The following is a 21034-nucleotide window of genomic DNA, read 5'->3' as shown; positions in this document are numbered from 1 at the left end:
CACAAGGGGCAATGTTGAAGATGAGAAGAAACATTCAACTTGAATTTTCTGGTTAAATAATGAACTCAATTTTAAGCATTTCACCCCACAGCCATTATGTTTCATATTTGTTATGCACAGTGCAGGCATGGATTAATGTATGCTGACTGAAACCTGGGGGCTCACACTCGGTATGCTGCAGCCCCCCCCCCCCCCCCCCACACACACACGAGGCAGAATTTTACTTTAATGTAAATTAGATGAAACAGTATCAGTGCCTGTATTTGATCCAGGACGGCTACAAACGTGATCAATTGAATTGGCATTTTCGCAATGTGTGACTTATGACCATCTATGTAAATGTTGATGGTGCTGTTATTTTGTCATTTTGCACCCTATATATTGCACAACTCTACAAATTAATTTGCAATAATTTGATCATATCATATCAAAAAGTACATACCTTTTTTTTTTTAATAAAACATCTTTCCCAGAATTGAAGGTGTAATATTCCAAGAATAAAATTGCACTTCATAAATCCACTAACATAATACTTTCTTCTCTAACCTTTGACAGATCATATTACAACTTATAGTTGAATAACTTGATGCTCTTAATATTACAAATTTACACCAATGACAAAACCTTTTTGAGATTACAAGTTTCTTTTCTTCACAAAATACAAATTTATTCTCACTCCCTCTCCCAAAAAATTGTAATATTAATTTTGGGGACAATTAGGAAAACACATGTGGCAGACCCCACAAGGCACTGCGGGTATGTATGCTCCTACTTTTTGGCCTGCCCTTTATGTGCCCGTTTGCTCTTTTTAACCACATTTTAACACCCCTAATTTATTGCACCGGGTGGTGCTTATCTGGTCATATGTGTCATAATTACGTGTATTCCAATTTGGGCCATGGGTGCTCTCTTTGTTGGATGTACCCCCTGAGCACACATTATGTTTAACTGGCATTCGACCCTTGGAAAAATGTCTCCTCTAAATTTTGAGAATGTCTGTCCCAGACACTTCCAGTTGGAAGTAAGGGTATCACGGAAATGATTGCTCTTGATTCTTTACTATGACATGAAACAACACTAACACAATTATCAATATGTAATAATCATCAAACACATAAGCGATGCTCATTCTTCTTCCACTAGAATGTGCTCCACCATACTTCTCAAGACACGGATCTATTTGACCATACAAGGTCGTTTCTTTCGCCGGCAGATAAAATTACATGATTTAAGCGTTACTGCCATGTACTTGGAGCAGGTTTTGTTTGGAAAATAAATAAAAGCTCTCCAAATGCCAAAAACATCTACTTGACCAAGATTAATGGCACAGACGCCAACATTGAAGATGGACCACCATACAAGTCCATAACATGAAAAATTAGTTGACATAATTCAACATTTAAAAAAAAAAAAGACAATGTGAAGTTAAGTAATGATGAAAAAGGAGGGTCCTCTTCGAAAACGCTTCATGACTGTTGGTGTAACTGAAGATCTCCTCATTTACACCAACGGCTCCATGGTAACTCATTTTAACAAGGTGTCCCTGAGCGAACGTATAATCCCAATGCACTGCTGACTGTTACGTGTCATCCGCAGTCATCACTAAGCTTCCAAGGGGATCCTGCACCTCTGGAACGCTCTCCACTGATTTGATGCTTTCACTCTGCAAGTTATCACCGGCATCAGCCTTCCAGCTTCTCGAGGTGCTCATCTCGCTTTCTGCTTTTTTTTTTTTTTAAACATTTTGAATGTGAAATGACACAATTAGTCATGATGGCACTGATAGTTTGACAACCAAAGTAGTATAAATTGAAATCTGGATTAAAAACACATCAGTAAAACATCTGGATTAAGAGCGCAAAATTTATGTGTGAGAAAATCTAAGGGAATGTTCTCGGAAGACTATCTACCCAAAATAGGAAGAAAAAAATAAAGAGGAAGTGCGGATGAGAAATACTCACGTTCTTTCTCTGCAGAATTCTGTGTTTCGTGATGGAAGCTGTTTTTCATTGTTGATTGCTTCTTGGTGTTTTCCATCTAGGTCAAAACAAGAACAGAATGTCAAGAGTACATGGTAATTGTCGTAGAATTCAGTCCATTGAGACCGCCGGTAGTAATTTTTGTCTCATTATGCTTTTTAGGGACAGTAAACCCGATTTTAGAGTATTAAAGAGACGCCAAGAATAGTCTTGTAAGTGACGCTTATTCTGGGATGAGAAAAAAAAAATCACGAACCACTTTGGACAGGCCGCAAGAGAAAAAGCTGAGTGAAAGCTTGTGGAAAATGTATTCAACTTTATGGCAATTATAATCTAAGCATACTTTACCTCAGTGTACATGGGCTCTGACAGTCGATTGGAAAGTGGTCCTTTATCATCAGGCTTGCGGGTACTGTTGAAACAAACGCACCATTCAGAGATCCTTGGCACAGTTTGTATTGGCACAACAGGACCAGTAGTGACTTGATGTTTACCTTGCACCATGAATCTGTGTGGGCTCACAATCCATAGAGTTCAGTGGAGTCTTTGGAATTGTCACCTGTGGAACCTTGTTTCTTATTGGCAGGTCCTGTGAATTTTCCACTTTAGTGTCTCCACTTTTGGCTTCTTTTTGACGCTGCAGCTTTATGTACTCATACGTGCTTAGTCCTTTACACACTGTGATAATACCCATTCGAAAAGATTAATGGACATCAAATGGGAAATAGATTTTTTTTTTTTACCTTGCAAAAAATTAGCATGCTATGATTTTGTTGTTAATACCACCTGCATTATAAAGAGGCACCAGTTAGTAATTGTAGTAGTGTGCAGTGGAACCTACAAAGACAACGATCCAAAATGGAATCAGACATGTCTGTTGTTTACATTGACCTGGAATGCTTTGACGTCATAACTGGTACAATCTGAGTGGAATAAATCTGACTTCCCACCTCCCTGATAGTCATAGCACTTTTCACCATTAGCAAAGTTAGCAAGTTAGCATTCACTTGTTTGATATAACAGGCATGGATACAGCAACTTTTAAGTACGCCGTCCCCTCTAATTTGGAGTGTGAAGGAGTGTATCACGCTGCCCCCTACTGGTTCGGAGCATGACAAGCTAGCTTGTTTAGCAACAAAACCTTGATCTTGAAAAGGCTATTGGGTGAGGGCAAAAACATTCACACTATCAAATGAGTTGAAAAGGGGAAAAAAACATATTCCTTAAATTTTGCGACATATGGTGTTTTTGAATTCTCACGATATAATTGTTTACAAAAGTGGAGCCTCAAAGCACGTTAAGCTCATGCTAATAAAGTAAGCATCTGCTTGTTTATATAATAGGGGTGGACACACCCACTTTTAGGGTGCTGCCCCCTATTGACTTGCAATGTGACGAGCACCACAACTGAAAGATACTTCGACGCTGCACAAAAAAACATGTTCACAAAAAAAAAAAATCATTCTATTTTAAGTTTCATGATATAGTTGCTTATAAAAATCATTGGCAGGTAAGCAAGGGGTATCTCATTCTAAAGCCAATAATAAGGATGTTAGCCTTGACCAACAATAACTTTTAGTATGCTACCACCTATGGTTTGAAGTGTGCCTTCTTTATTGGGGTGTCGAATAAAAAGACTTTCTCTTAGGATATATTATCGCAAGACAAATTTACTCGAGTTTTCAATTGAGAAAGTATATGTCATTGAGACCGCTGATTTAAAGAGCTGTTTGACTTACATAGGTAGAAATGGAAACAGAGCAGGTGCCACAGAAGCAGCAAGCACGTCAGACTCAGCATGGCACTAACAAAGGCCACTATGAGGAGACCAGCTGAACTAGTTTTTACAGGGGCTGATGGTAAAAACACCAGCCAGGTGTCGTTTGCCAGCAAACCTGTAGAAAGGTGGACATACATGCACATGCGTTTGAATGAAGAAATTACCTGAACAAACAATCCATTTGTGGCCTCTATCCAATCGTGTGATGACTTACTGTGGAATTGCGGGTTGGACCGTAGGACGTTTGGATCAAGATAGTGTTGGATAAATACAAACAAGATAACAGTGACAAGTAAGCCCGCGCCGACTGCTGCAGAGGTCACGGCTGCAAAGAAGTACCTGAAAGCAACACAGGTGAACTTGTGTTGAACATATAATTTTATTCATGGAAATCACAGACCCAAAAACAGTACCCCTGGCCTTACCTGTAGTTTCTGCCACCCACACAGTTGTTCAGCCATTTGCAGTGGTGATCAAAATCCGACACACACTTGTTGCAAATACTACAGTGTTTCACTTTGGGCCCACTGAGAGAAGGGAACATTTTAGAACCATTAAACACTTTAAATAACAGAATAAGGGGGCATCAAATAAAACCCATTAGTTAAAATCAACCAAATTTATTTACATAGGTTAATTAACTACGGTACATGAAATTAGTAGAGAATAGCTAGGCAGCACATTTAATAAATTGAGGCAGTCCGTCTGTCCATACATAAATACATGTATATACAGTCACACGCCAGCATGCATTGTTGCTTTTATTTTGTCATTTATTTGGATAATTTTTGTTCTTGAGGGACATAATGCCTGACTGGCTTTAAGAGTCAAAATTTCGGCATGTCAAGTTGCCTCTGAGACTTCCCCTATTTCACCCAACTCATGATTTTCCTTTGAACTTCACTGTCTCAAGATGTTATGCTGTGTATCAGTGTATATTGGTCAAGCTCCCACACTTTTATAAATCAACTACAAGCAAACTATGCGAATGCAAACAGCAAAATATGTGAGCTTACTCACAGGGTGGACTATGACAGAGTGGATGTTTTTGGTTATGTTAACATTTATTAAACACGTGGTGGACCTTTATTAGCAACATGATCCGATTAGCAAGCTGATTTGTACTGGTTGACAAATACATGATCATTTCTGAACGTTTTTTTTTTTTTTTAATGTCAAGTGATATGACTCCACAGAGTGGATGTTATGCCAATGTTAAGCTTGACTACCGGTACATCCAAATACACACAGAATGGCAATTACAAAATATCGGTGTATTTATTTTCTAACCATCCACAGTTTTAAGCTCTCAGTGAAGACAAAATAGTGGTCAAAATGTGACTAAAAACATCAGCGGGTTTCTTAAAGGACAGTTACCCCATAATGACAGGGGGAACAGCAATTTCAAATTCAAAATTTTCAGCATGATTGATGAAAATGGGATATACATGATAACTTGTTTTATCAAATAACTTGCTATAGGCAATCAAAACATTTAGATTTAATATAATCTAACCACTTACTACACACTGTAGTGAGCACAATGTGTGTAAAACATGACAAAATCACACATCTTAAAAATCTCGTGAAAGGCTAGCATACATACACCTTTACTTCACACAGGTAACAGTGCAAGTCTTGGATGACATGAAGCTGCACTGTGCGGTCAAAAAGTGGCATCGGGCCGGTGTACGTCTTTTTGGCCCTCACGCTGGCATCGGCTGGATCTATGGTGACCGCGGCGACATGGCTGAGCAAGTGCACAAGAAAGGCCAAACCTGTAAACTAGATGCCGCTAGAGTGAAGGAAAAGTGCTCAAATAAGACAACAACGACACTGTTTCTACCCCATTTAGTTTTCATAGAATCGGACACAAGCAGAATTCAAGTCTGTAACAGAAGCTCATAGAAAGCCTTCCACACAAGAAAAACCTTGTTTGGCTGTGAATGCTAATTTGTGAACGGGCATGCCATCTGAGCGTCTGATGAGAGAGTTAAGGATACAGTGTAGAGCACGTGGTTCCAAGGCAGAGGTAGGAGGGGGATGAACATGCCAAAGGCTACCACGGCGAGGTAGTTGTACAACAGCCAGGCAATGACTTGGAAGACCTGAGGGGGCCACGTCCAACCGTTCACGCGCGGGGTCTTGGACGAGACCAGTTCGTTTCGGCTGCTGCCTTGCATGGGAGCCGTGCGTCTCAACTTCCCACTGAGGACATTCATCTACACGACATAAGATACAAATCATTCTACGGTGATCTCCTCTCTTGAGTGATCAAGTTACCAAATGACATGACCAAGACCTTGAAAGTAACATTTGCTTTCGAAACTCAGAGAAATTCAACCAAACACAAAATGGACTTCAAGTTAAATAACTGACACAATTTCAAGCAAAAAACAAAACCTTTTTGCCAGTGAAAATTTTAGATTTTTGGCAGGGAATGTAGTACAATGAAACATACACATTAACCTTTGAACTGCCTAATTTTACAAATTAAATGTCACATTTTGAATAATGGCAATTGTAGTGTAATCTTTTAAAAATACTGAATAAGTTCCTTTGTATGTCATTTATTTTGGTAAACTATAATGCAATGTGATTGATGTAATCATAAAATATCCCCTGTACTGTAATTGAGACTTCATTACGTGGTCTGTTTGTTGTTCTTGATTTCTTATATATAATTTACACACAGTATTTATCATATATATTTACATGTAAAATTGTATTTAAAGAAAGAGAGAAAAGAAAGAAAAAGTAAATAATAGTAATAATAATCTCAATTATACTGTATAATACGATAATCTAAAATGCTTTAACCTTTGTAAATTTTTTGACAATATAATACATAACTTTAAAAAAACATAATTTGTTTATTCTATTTCAGTCTTTTTTCGTTATGTTGAAACGATTTCAATTTTTAAAAAAATCTAGACCAAAATTACATGTGGTTTACCCATTAGCAATGCTGACAAATTATGGAAGACAAATATACTCCAAAAAACATGGATCAGAAAGCCATTTACTACGAAAGTGTGCCTGATTATTAATAAAAGAGCGGACATCAATTTTAGTTTGGGAGGCCCATACTGATTCACTGTTTGAGATGTGCTGTACACAAAAGTGCCTTGCCTATCTGTATTCTCTTTTTGGTAACCAGGAATCAAATGTCTCCTGCAAAAGACAAATGAGTGAAGGTCTTAAAGTCAATCGTGGTTATAGAGCTTAAAAAGAAAGAAAGGAAGAAAATAAGAAAGTAAGAAAGAATAAAAATATTTCACAACGAAGCGACATCCTTTTTTAGGTCATCTGACTCACATGTTTTGCTCAGGGCCCTTCATGCTGACACAAGGTTTTTTTTATGTACGTGTGCTTCAACCAATAATTGAGTGTTATCAAGCATTTTCAGACGTAGCAACCTAAATCATTCTGATCACCATTTTTGCAGCATCAAATGACAAACAAAACACGTTGCGAGTTTGTCTTGAATACACACAAATTAACTTTATGCCCTGGGATACGCACAAAAGTCACGCGGGTGAATGTTTTTGCCCTTCAAATGCATTGAGAATTACTTACTTTGGTTGCGGCGTTCATATCAACTTCCGAGTCATCGATTTAAGATAAAAACAATGCACACGGCGATTGCCAGCGAGTGATTCATTTTTCACCGTGCCAAACCCCACGTCACGCTACACGGCGCCGCTAACTAAGGCTACAAAAAAAACGTGAAAACAGGTGAGAGAAAAACGCCTTTGCTGACGTCGTCGTCTCGGTGTACGCGTAGATGTTGCCTTACTTTTAAGTTGAAGAAACAGTTTGCTCGACGGCGCTCGCCTGCGCCATGGCAACTGTTGCGCATGCGCATTCTACCCTAATCGCCTACCTGCTCGTGTCGCGTACATTGTCCTTCACAGTCACTGGCCACGATGTACTGATAATCAGTCCCCACAACAATCGAATTTAACAAAGATAATCATGATCAATTTTGATTGACACTGTTTTTATTGAGGCTGTAGTTTGCAGGGGGGAGAACTGCATCACACTGAAATGTTTACGATATTTCTGACTGAACGAGGCCACCAAAATACCTGTACTGTACTTAAAACAACCTCTAATTCAGGGTGATGCAATATAGTTCACTACTGTAATATTACTGTACATCACATTTCAAATGATACAACTTTAATAACAAATTGTTCAACTAGAAATTAATAAAAAGAATTACATAAAATATGCAAGGATGATTATATACATAATTTTGGATATAAATTCATGTCTGTTTTGTATTGTCAAACCATTAACTGTGCAGTACATACCGGTAATATTCTTAACTTTGGTTTTACATCTCTCTCACTGTATAGTGGGAATTTGAAAAACGTTTTTAAAATTAATGAATACAATGTTTACTGGAATAAAATGTGGACCCATAATCTGAAATAATTTTATACAATTTGAGATTTCATAACACTGTATAATAGTGACATACAGAATTTTGTCGACAAACTACAAAAACTGTCAACACAATAATGATCCATTGTGACTGATGGCCTCAAAGGTTTTTCTTAACATTTGATATTGTGGTTGTCATTGAAGTACTGCATTTTAGTGAGAAATGTTTTTTAACTCTTTTCATGTAGCTAAGTAGTAGAAACTCTCAGTATAATGCCCCACATCATTAAAAAAAGCCTCAGCAATTAACATGTTAAACTAGAAATACATGAACGCAGACCACCAAGATACTGTACCACACGGGATTCTTGAATTGTTTATCATGCTGTGTAGTTGTTCAACAAAGCTGTTCAGCTCAGGTCTGTTTTTTAAAACGATGTATGGATTTCTACTTTCCAAAATAAAGCCCTTTTACCTGGTTCTCACTTTCCTTTCGCGTTTTGCCTATTGAAAGGTTTCCTCAATTTTTAATGATGAGACACTGTATGAAACCGCACCAACTGTATTTACAAACACGAGTGCAAGCATTTATTTTTACTGTTGCACTAATACAAAAAACAACAACAACAACATCCATATAAACAACAAACAGTCTGTACAAGTAACATTCATTGTTTCAAAGTCACAGGCTTGTGTCGTGGCCACAGTACTGGACGATCCAACGTCACAGCGTCAGGTGTCGATGCAGATGAAGAACGAAATAATGAGGTCAGTTATTGGCTGGGCTCTCTGACTCCGGAGACTGCAGGAACTCGTAGGGATCGTGAACCATTTCGGACTGTGACGGGCTCCCTGTTGATCACATAAATTAATTTAGTTGAAAGTCGAGGCAATACATCTGATTGTCAAGACTTAAAATTGACAGCATGGCTACCCAAGTGGTGCTGATCCCTCTCGGAGGCGTTGGAGAGGGACGACAGGTTGGACGAAGGCCTGGAGCCGACTCTGTCCACCTGAGCCTCCTGAAACTCCTGCAGAAGCTTGTCAGCTTCATCAAAGTGCTGCTGGCCCTCCTCGTTTCCTGGTTCTTTCTTCACACCTTTGCCTGGAATATGGATGGCGAGAAATTAAGTGAGAAGTGCTCTTCTGGCAAAATAATACACAAACATGACCACACCGTTCCACCATAGTCTTGCACATGAGCATGACTTCAGACTTTTATGATAGTTTCTGTCCTTACAGCATCCAGTGACTTATCATCATGGACCATATCCGACTAGCAGGTAAGAGTTCCTGTCCATGGTGAAGTAATTACCCACACATTTCCATTTCAATGTTCACCTAATTCACCTATTGGCATTTTATTTTGTGGAACCTATTCTCAGCTATTAGCTGAAAAACTCACCTATTCACATTTTTGTGCCCTTTCTAAAATACCATGAAGAAAAATCAGTGAACCCAATTTTTGGACAAATAATCGCCCACATTGAGGTGCCCTAAGTCATTATGCGTAAGTCACATTATCAGCGACTGTATGCTGGCGTAACATGATCCCTCCTGGCATGTTGTGAAGAGGTTGTTTTTGAACAGCTCGATTTATGTGGTTGCTTTTCAGTTTGCAGCTACAAGTCGAGCTGCAAATGAAGAACACAAGGGATTTCTGTGCATTTTATTTCTCAGCACCTGCTAATTTAAAATAGTAGGATTCACTACATTTACATGCGCCGGATAAAAAAGTGCAATTGTAGACGCCGCTGCAGGAAATGTGGACAATATACCTAATGTGTTGAGCATGGATATATCGAGAGACATGTCAGGATAATTCTTCAGGGACATGAAGTCCAACACCGAACTGCTCTCTCCAAGACCAGTGCCATCCACCATCTAAACACAAAAACAATAAGTTGAGTCAAAGCGTGGATGTCGTTTGGCTTAAATGCAACCCACCTGCATGTCGCAGAGGCCTGTCTTGGTTTCGTCGGGTTTCAGCATCATGTTCCTCTTCTGAGAAATAAGCATTAAGGGTCAAGATTGACTTACATCCAGATCGAAAAATATAGCGAGCCACATACCTGCCGGATGTGATTGGCAGCTTTCGTGTGATCGCCTCCTGTCATCTTATCCAGAAGTCCATCGACCCATCGCTTGGTGACATTTCCACAGCCCTGGACAAAGTCCAGTATGCTAAGAATGTGGGGGGAGGAAATAGTCCACAAGCTGAAATTGGTGACACTTTTATCACAAAATGTCAGTATTCTTCAATAGTGGAGACACTCCATTCTCTACCTTAGAGCACACTGTACCCCGGTTTCATCTCCATATGCTGAGCACAACAAGTCCGACTCATCGGGTAGCAGGTCTGGAAAGACTGAGTTCTTCTGAAGGGTCTGAATGTTGTAGGCACTACTCAGGAAAGTCACTGCAATACAAAGACAGCATTTCTAAGCTGTAAAGAAATTCAAGAGCGAGCATTTTAATACGAACCTTTGTGTCTCCTGTCGTCTTTGAAGCCTAGCGTCGTTAATCCAGGAAGAAGCTTATTTGACAGCGAACTCAAATCCACTTGGTGGGTCTCTTCTTCTGCAAAAGGGAAAACAAGTGTGGGTGTTATTTTTCTTCATTTGACATTGTGAAAATACAGTGTTGTAAAAAAATCATTTCAAACTAAAATCTCTTATTTTCCCCTCAAATGATGCGTCAAAGGTTCATGTTAATTTTCTCTTTCACTTTTTCAAGATGAAGAATGACATCCACGAGCAATTAAAAAACCTTTGGTGTGTTAGACATCTGTGCTTACGTAGTCAAACAAGTGTGCAATGCAATTTCAATGAAATTCAGTACAAATACACCAACTGGGGATTTGGATGTTGGGGGGGGGGGGGGGGGGAGGGGGGAGACAAAGGCAAAAGGAATGGGTGTGGTTCCATAAAATCTAGAAGCATTTTGAACATGTTGGAATTTTTTTCATTCTTTTATTTTTTTAACTCATTCACTCCCAGAGACATTTTTAAACGTCTTTTCAGACTTGGTCCAGAATGGGCTGGTACTGAATGTGTTAACATAAGCCTACGTTTGTCGAGAACATGTACGTTCTGCAGTAACTGAGATATTCATGATGTCAAATTTTTGGAATCGAACTGAGCAACAAGATGTTGGAGGGAGAAAACAGGCAATGGTATCAAACCTTCTGCATCGGGATCGAGCTGATTGACGACAGTGTACACAAGAGACGTGTCGGACTCTTTCTGCAAGTAGCCTATCTGAAAGCAATGAGCAGACCGTATCAGTGTAAATAGTGCTGATACACTGGAAGCATGTTCATATTGATTGACCACGGAAAGTACAACACCTTTGAGTTCGGCATATATCTGTTGATCCGATCTCGGGCTTCATCAGCCGAATGTTCCACCAGGGCTAGAACGTGTTCCTCTGCAGTGCTGTCAGTCAGGCTGCAGGCGTTCCCCTCTGGCTCAAAAAGGTAGCTGAAATCAATAGAAGCCACGAGATGACAGTGTTTGTCAGTTTGCCGAAATCAATTCTTCCTCCAGCAGATGTGTCGTAAATATGAAGTTCAAAAAATAAAATAAAATAAGGTAACTTACTTCATGTCTTTCACAGGTTGTTTCTTTGACTTTTTGGCTGATTCCACCGGCATAGGAATTATCTCCGCTGGAGGTAGATCAGCCGCAAGTTCTTCGTCTCCCAAAATGGCTGCCATGTCCTGCATGAAAGACATGCTGCGCTTCAAAACCAACAGGCGATCCTGACAACAAAAATTGGAAACATTTAATGCCATATCCATTTCCATCTGAAATAAACATTTTTATGTGTAGAGTAAAATACTCCCAAAAACAATTGCGGATGAAATTTTAGGATGATCTACGATGCACCTTAAAATGTCTTAACTTGATGTGACCTCCTCCGTACTTTTGAATGCACACAGCCAAATGTTCGATTGACTAAGACTATACCATGAAGCTCCTTACCTTGCTCATCATCTTAAACCCAGTATGCAGAAGTTTCTTTGCTGCCTTATAGTAGACCGTCTCTGGGCGGTTGTAAACCATGGCATTGTCACACATCAGCTTAAAGTCTGCCTATAGAACACAACGGATTGAGACAGGCAGAAGGTAAAAACTTCATTCCAATGTGTTTTTTTTTTTTAAATCCAAGTGAGAATTTTGACCAGTGGCTCTTCTGTAAAGCCTTATCCCACCTTGAATTCTGTCACTGTGTTGTACTCATTGTTTGTAATCTTGTCTTTCATGGTGCTGAAGTCCATTGGGTGTTTGATGATCATTGAGTAATTGGGAGCAATCGCATCAGTTACTGGGAAGGCAAAGAAACCATGGGCATCTTTTCTGTGAGGACAAGACACCAAGGTTAGGGCAATCGTGCTGAGACCAATTTCTGATTGACATTGGCTGACGCGAGCCAACTTGGACTACGTCTCTAAATTCTAGCCCAAACGGAAAGAGTTTCTTCGGTGCACTCACCTCTGTAGCTGGCGCAGGAAGTGCTCAAGTAATAGCTGCCGAGGAGTAGACTCATTCTCTGAATTGGGGGGAAAAAATTAAAACGTAAGCAAAATCATGACACATTTTGATGTTGATTATTGCAATAACATAAGGTGGTCCTTGCCATGCTGTGTCCGACATGCTCGCATGGGCCTTTCTCCTTGGTGCTCCACTTCGACCTTCACACTGGGGTGAAATTCCTCAAATTCGGCCTCACTCTCAAACTTCTCCTTCTTCCTTTTCTTCTCTTCTGGCTGATTGATAACGTCATTTGTGTGATGATCATACTCAAAACTCAACAGAATTCAGAATAGACGTGTCACATTTAAAGGGTTAAATTAGTATTCCTCACCTCTACTTTGATATTCAAAGTTTTTGATATAGTAAACGGTTCGACAGGCACACCAGTGCTAACCGCAGTGGCAGGTGCTGCTTCCGATTCATTCTGCTCTCGCTCTCTTTTCTTCCTCTTTTCCTCCTGTCAGATGATAGACAAGATACTAAAAAAAGAAGTTTCAATTTGATATGTAGGCCTCATCTTGTCAAACTGACCTTCCGTCGTTTTCTTTCTTCATCGTCCACATATTTGTCCTTATCCTTTTCAGACTTTTTCTTTTTCTTCTTCTTTTTCTCTTTGTGGCGCTCATGGTCTGATCTGTCGTCATAGTAGCTGGAGTCATGGCCCGAACCGGAGAGTTCCGTCACTTCACTACCTCCGACTTTGAGCACAATCTTCAGCGGCTTCTCCAATGCCTTGTCCTCATAGTCTGAAAATAACATTTAGAAAACATTTTCACTTGCTGAGCCAGTGGAAATGTATTTTATGACGTTTAATCTCTTGTTGAAATTTTACGTAAAAAGAATGTATGCCTTTTCAATGCAATTGAAATCAAAATAGTCTGTCAATTTTTTTTTCTTATGTCATGCTAGAAAACTGTGCCAACAAATCATACAACCTACTCACTGTGGCTGCCTCTTGCAAGTCAACAATATTTATTATGAAATATCATAAATTGTGATAAACGTTCCTGTACTGGTGTCACAGAACATATTTTAAATCTTAAATATAAGTTTTCCTTTATTATTATTTTACTTGGAGTCTCTCAGCCACGTCTTTAGCCATGAAAGTGATACGTTTTTTTTTCTCCCAGGAACTGTCAGATGTTCAGCCCTGAGAATATCATCATATTTAACGCTCGCCTCTTCTTGCATTATAGGCTAAACAAACGCGGTGCAATCATTTTGTAGAACGCTTTGCAGGTGTGCTGCTTAATAGTCTGGCTCACATAAAAGGAGAAAACTTGGGAGCTTGGAATTAGAAAATATTTGGTTCAGTAGTACAGCTCTATGCTTCCTCGGATATGTGCATTTCTTTTCTTAAAGGTTAACCATGTATCAATATGAACCATGAGTTTGAAATAAATTAACTGATGGTGGGCATGTTGGCGCATGTTAATATTTATTTAACAAACATTCAGTAGATATTAATATTCAGTAGATATTAATTGCCTCCTCAAGTATCTATGAATGAAAACAAACCAGATTCGCTGCCATTGCCAGCAAATGAGTCTAGCACAAAGATAGCAGCAACAACAACGGAGAAACTATCGTTAACTGACTAAATGCCGCGATTGCATTCAATTACCATCAACTGTTCTCCACTCCGGTTTATGTTTCTTGTGTTTCTTCCCCATTTCGCAATATTTACATTCAAAACGTAGATTTATTCAGTCTGTGTGGCAGGCGTACTCGTTAGCATTGGCGTTAGCATGAACACAGAGGCTAACCGGAAACGACGCCATACGAACGTGTTTGGTATTTCCGTTTCCAAAAGCAGCGCGCTGAATTCGAGTCTTTGGACATCACCGGGCTGTCTTCATCTCAATAAAGCGCCAGTGTCACTTCTGCGAAAGTACATTTGGGTCGGTATAATTTTAACATTAAGTTTGCTTATGTTTTGTTTCATATCTACACCGACATTTGGCTGTCGTGCAAACTTACCTAGCTAGCTTCTCTCGTGTCGAGCCAACCGGAATGTACCATTTGTCAAACGTGAAGCACTTTGGATAGTTGAGAATGTTGTTCATTTGTCTCATTTGGAGCAAATGAACAGTCGAGAAACCACAGAATGACCTTTTCCCTTCATAATGTTGTTCTGCTGTCACCAGGAATGGAAAGTGACGATATGGATGCGAAAAACCAAAAAACGATCGATTTGGAGGTCCACGTTAAATCCCAAAGGTGGGTTATAAATTAGGTTACATCCTATTACATTTGTTGTTTCTTTTACACACTCACAAATAGTAGGTACATGTTTTTTTTTTACCAAACGTTGAGCCAACACGTTTATTTCTGCTTTAATTAATTTAGTGGCATTGCGAATTTCTCCATTGTGAGGCAAATAAAGGGTTTTCTTCTCTTATTAATACCATTACTCCTGCATATCACCATACCATGATTATTCTTAATACACTTAAGGTTGTACTCACTACTCTGTTTCCTTGTTTAAATCTGCGTTTAAATGTGTTTCCCAATCTTTATTGAACCATGGTGTGTGTCTGTTATCCAATATGTTGATAGCTTTCCCCCCCTTGTGTATCTTGTTGGTATTTTAGCACAGCCAAAGTGTCAGAGGTGAAGATGCATGTCCAGGCTCTGCTAAGTCGCCACAGCATGGTGTTTGGAAACTACAAGTGGACAGAATTTGATGAAACCTTCCTGCACACTCATGTGGAATCTGTGGCCGTAGTTGACCGGGAAGAGATGTCATCACAGGTAGTTTATTTGAGCTTGGTGGTTATGTGTGGTGATCTTTTGCCATTCTTGCCTCTCTACGTTCAGCCCCTCGATTTGACGAGCTGCACGATTTCCTTCCACATCTTCACCCTGAATGAGGATGGGCCGAGCACATTCAGTTTTGAGGATGATGAGGAGCTCTCAGCGGCGAACCACTGGTTACTTCCAGCAGGTGTGGGCAGTGTATCATTAATGACTGTGGTATACATCCAATATTTGCAGTCTGTTGAAATATATATGAATGCGTTATAATAGGGATGCTTGATACCCCCGTTTTAAGACCAAGTATAGGTACTTCCATTTGAGTGTTTTTAGAAAAACAACTTGTCATAACTGACAATGAATTATCCAAATGCATGTAGCCTGTAAGCCAAGCCATTTCAGTTATGTGGTGTCTCGGTCTGAACACCAGGGAGCACCATGTCAAAGGAGTTTGTTATGTGAAGAAGTTGAGTGTCGAACTTCAGGCTCCTGTGTTGCATTTCGGAGTTCCCTCACACAGACGAGCACCATCCTGCCACTGAAGGCAGACTATTGACTGAATGACTCTGCCCCCACCCCACCTTTCATGTCAGTATTTATACAAAACAGCTTTTCCAAACCATGGAAAAGGGTCCCCCTAAGGACAAAGTACAGATTGTCACATCTTTTAATTTCCCGATTCTCTGCTGATATCTATGAGACAGTGCATCTTTAATTTAAAACTGCATCTCCTCTGTTTTCACCTTTTATAACTACAAACCTTGGCACCGTATTCAATGCTTCGAATTATGCATATAAGTATTCATTTTCTCTCTTTTTTTCCCCCTCACAGCTGATTTCCACGGTATTTGGGAAAGTCTGGTGTTTGACAGTGGGGTCAAAACTCAGGTAAACCACATGAATTTTCCTCAGCGTTAATTAAGTAATCTGGTCTGCCAATGAAATCAGATGTCAAATCACGAGGCTGTGAACACGCTGTAGTTATTATGCCATCATTACAGGGAAATTCAAGTGCGAACAAAGTACTGAAGTTCAAATTACTCTGGTTCTCTTCCAGCTACTGGACTATGTCACAACAACAATTTACTTCTCGGACAAAAACGTCGACAGCAACTTGATTTCGTGGAATCGTGTTGTGCTGCTCCACGGTAACAATTTAATTCACAATTTGTTGCGTCACAGTTATCAAGACTTCTCTGTGTTCACACATCCAGGGCCCCCAGGAACGGGGAAAACATCTTTGTGCAAAGCTCTTGCCCAGAAGTTGTCAATCAGACTGTCAAGTCGGTGAGAAGACCTTCATTTAATTAAAACCACCTCGGCTTCAAAGGCACCTGCTGTTTTCACTCCTGCCTTCTCCATGCAGGTACACATATGGACAGTTTATTGAGATAAACAGCCACAGCTTGTTCTCAAAGTGGTTCTCTGAGGTAAATGAGCTCTTTTTAGGTTTCTGTGGAAGGGGACCCTCCTTGGTTGCTAACCACGTGTCTTTGTTGCAGAGCGGCAAACTGGTCACAAAGATGTTCCAGAAGATTCAGCAGCTTATTGATGATAAAAACGCTCTCGTGTTTGTTCTCATTGATGAGGTAAAGAAAACACAAATCGAGCTGTCAAAGGTTGTGATGTCAGCACAAGAACATAAAGTGTATAACATGTTTTCATGCTGATTCATGGGTTTAATTGGAAGCTTAGATTGGTGAAAATTTCAAGCAATTTCAGCGTGATTTTTGCTTAGAAAAAGTAAGTGCAGTCGAAAGTCGTCATCAAATGATTTACAGTCATTTGAGCGTGACTCAGTTGGGTGACCGTGCAATTCGATGACTTAACATTCAAAAGTTAAAGTTTGACCAACTATTTTGGTAAAATATGCCAAATAAATGCTTTGAGCCGTCAGCGCACCCAACTACGCTAATTCAGCCAACATCAGATGATTAACTCAATGTGTGTTTCACTTTTTTCTTGTGCTTTTAGCAAAAGGAAATTGTTTTGTTTCAATAGTTTTCTACAGTTTTTGTTTCCATTCCTGTTTGGTTGCTAGGACTCGCAGTCAGAGATGATATTGACCGACTTTTTCCAAGACAGGACTTTAATTTCGATCTTCCTTTGACTATTTTGCATTTTTGTCAATCTGTTGGGTTAGACTTTGGAGGTTCCACTGTATCTGTCCACTGCTTTCGGGAATCATTGTATAGATATTGTGAAAAGCTAGTTTGTTTGTTTTTTAATAGTTATTCACATCATTGATGCTGCTGCGACCTCAACCACTAAAATGAACACCCTCCATCCATCTGTTTTCTCTATCACTTGTCCTCATTAGGGTGTCCAGCCAACTTTGAGCGAGAGGCAGGGCACACCCCAGATTTGTAGCCAACCAGGGTCAGGGCTCATAAAAACAAAGAAATATTCACACCTCTGGACAAACTAGTCTACTGTGAATCTACACAATTAATGTTTTGGAAATGTGAAAGGATGCTGGAGTGTTTAGTGAACATTAAAAAAACTCCACAAAGGATGGCATCAGCCAAGATTTGAATCCAGGAATTCTCGGCTGTGAGGCAGGCATGCTCACCACTATCGGACTATGAAAGTGAACTCACCAGTTCAGGAAAAAAAAACATCGTGGACTTGATGTGTAGTACACAATCGGCTTACTGTGCATTAAACCCCGCCCCCAAAAAACATATTACCCTTTTTATACATACAGGTCACAGGAGACTGTATTTTCTCCAAAATCCAAAGGTGCTGTTTGTCTTGTGTCACTGATGGTAGGTGGAGAGTCTGACAGCAGCAAGGAATGCCTGCCAGGCGGGAACGGAACCGTCTGACGCCATCCGCGTGGTCAACGCTGTCCTCACTCAGCTGGATCAAATCAAACAGTCGGAAAACTTTACCCACCATTTTTCTTTTTTTCGCCCTTCCAACCATGTTGTTCTTTATGATGTTAACTTTCCGGTTCTTATTTTAGACACTCCAACGTGGTGATCTTGACTACCTCCAACGTGACCGAAAAGATCGACTTGGCCTTTGTAGACAGAGCGGACATTAAGCAGTACATCGGACCACCGTCTGAGAAGGGCATCTACAACATTTTTCTTTCCTGCCTTGAGGAGCTTATGAAGGTATGAGGAGTCTCTCCAAAATGAAAGTGAGTGCGTGATGATAATGGTTCCTTGATGTGTGCAGTGTCAAATAATTTACCCGCGGCAGCCGCTCTTCACCATCTTTGAGCTGGAGACCATGGGCTTTGCGATGAGCCATGTATCTGAACACAGTCTGACGCTGAGGAACATTTCCCTGTGAGTATATTTTCCCATGATGCATCAACAGCTTTTCGTGGGCTCTTCTTTGGAACATTTAATTTGGGTCTTTCCAGAAAAAGCAAAGGTCTGAGTGGAAGAACACTGAGGAAATTACCCTTTCTAGCTCATGCACTCTTTGTGAAGGTAAGCGTTGGATTGAAACCCGGAAAAAAAAAACCCTAAACAATAAAAATAAGAATTGTGTTGTTTCTTAATCATCCCGTTTTCCCTGCAGACACCCAGCGTGACTCTGGAAAGTTTTCTAAAGGCCATGGACCAGGCAGTGGATAAGCAGAAGGAGGAAAAAGTTAACCTAACAAATGGTGTCTGACGCATTTGTAGGCTTCAGTTGTTTATTTATGAGGCATCATCAGGTAACTTGGTGCTGAATGTTTACACTAAGTGATTCAGCCACAGAAAATGATTGTTCGAAAAAATGCTGTCCGTATGTTTGTTAGTGCAACAGCCGAAACCATTTTTCTTGCATACAGAAATGTTTAAAATGCCCAAGTCTGAATATGTTGTCTGACGCAAACATATGCTAACATCGTAGTAAAGTCAATATTTGTATGAAAAACACATAACCCATAAGTGAAAATCAGGACGGCGGTAACGGTGTGTACCTTCTTGTGCCACATGACATCTTACGCAGCTGCGGTTAATAACTTTGAACTGCATATGTTGGCACTGTTAAGGAAAGCACTAAACTGTTTTTCCATTGCATGCTTTTAACTGTGATTTTGACTCCACCCGGTTAATTTGTTCGGATCCCCCAGCTTAAGTCCTATGGATATAGTCATACGCCGACTTGAGCACCAAACTAAGAAAATCCAAAAGTCTCACGTCTCCTCTGGGGGAAAAATAAAAAAGAACTTTCAACAGATTTATTTGTGTTACTTTTTTAAAAGGGACATTTGATCCATATTTATGCCAACAAATAATATTTGAACTGTTTAAAAGCTGTTGTACAGAAAAGAAATAAACAATTTCTTTGTGTTTGCGCACACCAGCGGCAGTGAAATGTTTTTGCCACCAGATGGCGCCTCGATGCTGTTTGCAAGTTTCCATTGCTTCTTGTAATGTTTCCTCTTGAATGCTAGTTGATTAGGACTAATAGGGCACTGTTGAAAGTTACCAAGTGTTGTCTTGTATAACATTTTCAGTCGGGACTTTTGCAGACTTGCTTGAGCAAATTGTCAGAATGAGTTCGGTGTCATTCCGGGCTTGTCTGGCACTGGCTGCCTCCTTGAACCGAACACATAACTGTCACAGGGCTCCTGATACGCATCAGTCATAAGCAGTGTTTATATGAAGAGATCAGTGGTGTCATTGTTCATCGGAGCATGTCTCACATTCTGTGAATACTCGGCCTCTTTGCATGTCAGCTGCAGAGTACAGACAATGGGCCCTTTGTTTGTTGGCCGACAGCTTTTTTTTCGTCGCAAAACTTCAAAGGTTTCCGCAGAATGCCAAAGGAAAGTTCATCCTTAATCCCCACACAACCACACCAGTGTCACCTTAAAAAACAACTTTGCTCGGGTTGCCACACTAAACACAATTGACACGGTGCATTACGATCCCGAGTCTGTCATTAGGATCAAACGCAGGCTTTTGTAGTCTAATCAGACACATCTCAAAGTTGGATTAAAAAAAAGAACTCTTGGATCGGATTCCCATCCACGCTCAAAAGTCCCTCATGTCACAAGGACACATGCTTGTTAAGTGAGCAAAGCTGAGGAGATGGGAGAAATACTACTGTAATAGCTTCGGTAAATCAAACCATAATTGCTCAGTCTGCAAGTTGTGATCTTCTGAAAGTAGCTGTCAAAGGGTCATCAAGTGAGAAGAAGAAGACAAGTCAAAAGCCTTGTTATTGTTTCAAACTCTTTTTTTTTTTTTTTAACTCGCAATTCCAATGACAGAGAAGCCCAAACAAAACAAACAGTCCGGTGTTTCAAGTGCAAGTCGCTGAAAGCAATGGAATACCAGGACATCTGCCAATGGTGATTCATTTAATAATAATAATAATAATAGATTTTATTTATAAGCGCCTTTCAAGACACCCAATGACACTTTACAATAACAAAAAACACAAAACAATACGGGTTGAGCATTTACACACATTACAAGTCATGCCGGCGGGAACATACATGCCAAAAAACAATGGAAAACACCACTCATTTGGTTTTTTGGATACCAAAGCAGAATGTGTCGTCGTATTCGTAAACCTGACAGCAGTGTTTTTCCGAGCCTATAAATACAAACATCTGAAAAACGAGTTTTATG

The 21034-nt window shown here is 39.9% G+C and overlaps 3 protein-coding genes across 8 annotated transcripts; 1 reads left to right on the top strand and 2 right to left on the bottom strand.

Annotated features, from left to right (window-relative positions):
- Positions 1-1039: 1039 nt before the first annotated feature.
- Positions 1040-7627, bottom strand: zdhhc11 (zDHHC palmitoyltransferase 11). 4 transcript variants are annotated; one of them, XM_086113353.1, is made up of 10 exons: positions 7559-7627; positions 5763-5981; positions 5366-5544; positions 4185-4286; positions 3974-4098; positions 3719-3874; positions 2474-2657; positions 2328-2391; positions 1962-2037; positions 1040-1722 (listed from the first exon to the last, which is right to left on the bottom strand). In XM_086113353.1, the coding sequence occupies exons 1-10, from the start codon at positions 7625-7627 to the stop codon at positions 1580-1582; spliced, it is 1317 nt and encodes a 438-aa protein (XP_085969479.1). In that variant the 3' UTR covers positions 1040-1579. The 4 variants fall into 4 exon arrangements, with proteins under 4 accessions (XP_085969479.1, XP_085969478.1, XP_085969475.1 ...); XM_086113352.1 differs by lacking the exon at positions 7559-7627 and adding an exon at positions 7339-7501; XM_086113349.1 differs by lacking the exon at positions 7559-7627 and adding an exon at positions 7339-7501 and having other exon boundaries at positions 3719-4098.
- Positions 7628-8712: 1085 nt separating this feature from the next.
- Positions 8713-14463, bottom strand: brd9 (bromodomain containing 9). Its single transcript, XM_086113348.1, has 17 exons — positions 14314-14463; positions 13221-13435; positions 13021-13146; positions 12793-12922; positions 12648-12705; positions 12368-12512; positions 12138-12248; positions 11754-11914; positions 11501-11633; positions 11336-11411; positions 10636-10731; positions 10438-10570; positions 10224-10335; positions 10099-10155; positions 9930-10035; positions 9086-9256; positions 8713-9003 (listed from the first exon to the last, which is right to left on the bottom strand). Exons 1-17 carry the CDS (start codon positions 14360-14362, stop codon positions 8921-8923), a joined length of 1962 nt encoding a protein of 653 aa, XP_085969474.1. The 5' UTR covers positions 14363-14463; the 3' UTR covers positions 8713-8920.
- Positions 14390-19747, top strand: trip13 (thyroid hormone receptor interactor 13). 3 transcript variants are annotated; one of them, XM_086113356.1, is made up of 14 exons: positions 14390-14590; positions 14837-14909; positions 15284-15443; positions 15510-15636; positions 16279-16334; positions 16504-16594; positions 16661-16733; positions 16813-16876; positions 16949-17035; positions 18219-18325; positions 18415-18568; positions 18633-18745; positions 18823-18892; positions 18984-19747. In XM_086113356.1, the coding sequence occupies exons 2-14, from the start codon at positions 14839-14841 to the stop codon at positions 19077-19079; spliced, it is 1269 nt and encodes a 422-aa protein (XP_085969482.1). In that variant the 5' UTR covers positions 14390-14590; positions 14837-14838; the 3' UTR covers positions 19080-19747. The 3 variants fall into 3 exon arrangements, with proteins under 3 accessions (XP_085969482.1, XP_085969481.1, XP_085969480.1); XM_086113355.1 differs by having other exon boundaries at positions 16504-16733; XM_086113354.1 differs by having other exon boundaries at positions 15284-15636.
- The last annotated feature ends 1287 nt before the right edge of the window (positions 19748-21034 follow it).

Source organism: Hippocampus guttulatus, chromosome 6 (genome assembly GCF_054856545.1).
Source record: "Hippocampus guttulatus isolate MCC_2025c chromosome 6, RoL_Hgut_1.0, whole genome shotgun sequence".
NCBI lineage: Eukaryota > Metazoa > Chordata > Actinopteri > Syngnathiformes > Syngnathidae > Hippocampus > Hippocampus guttulatus.
The sequence above is the reverse complement of the archived record's forward strand: the minus strand, read 5'-3'. Positions and strand labels throughout refer to the sequence as shown.

Bases quoted from the DNA above. Each gene is read 5' to 3' on its own strand.
- trip13 (XM_086113355.1), top strand. From the start codon at position 14,839: ATGGAAAGTGACGATATGGATGCGAAAAACCAAAAAACGATCGATTTG. The intron at 15,444-15,509 runs GTAGTTTATTTG...CTCTACGTTCAG, and splicing joins GGGAAGAGATGTCATCACAG to CCCCTCGATTTGACGAGCTG. The intron at 18,326-18,414 runs GTCGGAAAACTT...TTCTTATTTTAG, and splicing joins CAGCTGGATCAAATCAAACA to ACACTCCAACGTGGTGATCT.
- zdhhc11 (XM_086113349.1), bottom strand. The intron at 4,287-5,365 runs GTATGTATGCTA...CCCTTCTCTCAG, and splicing joins TACCTGTGTGAAGTAAAGGT to TGGGCCCAAAGTGAAACACT. The intron at 2,038-2,327 runs GTAAAGTATGCT...GTTTTGACCTAG, and splicing joins CAGAGCCCATGTACACTGAG to ATGGAAAACACCAAGAAGCA.
- brd9 (XM_086113348.1), bottom strand. From the start codon at position 14,362: ATGGGGAAGAAACACAAGAAACATAAACCGGAGTGGAGAACAGTTGAT. The intron at 13,147-13,220 runs GTCAGTTTGACA...ATCATCTGACAG, and splicing joins AAGAAAGAAAACGACGGAAG to GAGGAAAAGAGGAAGAAAAG. The intron at 10,732-11,335 runs GTTTGATACCAT...TCCCTTTTGCAG, and splicing joins GCTCGATCCCGATGCAGAAG to AAGAAGAGACCCACCAAGTG.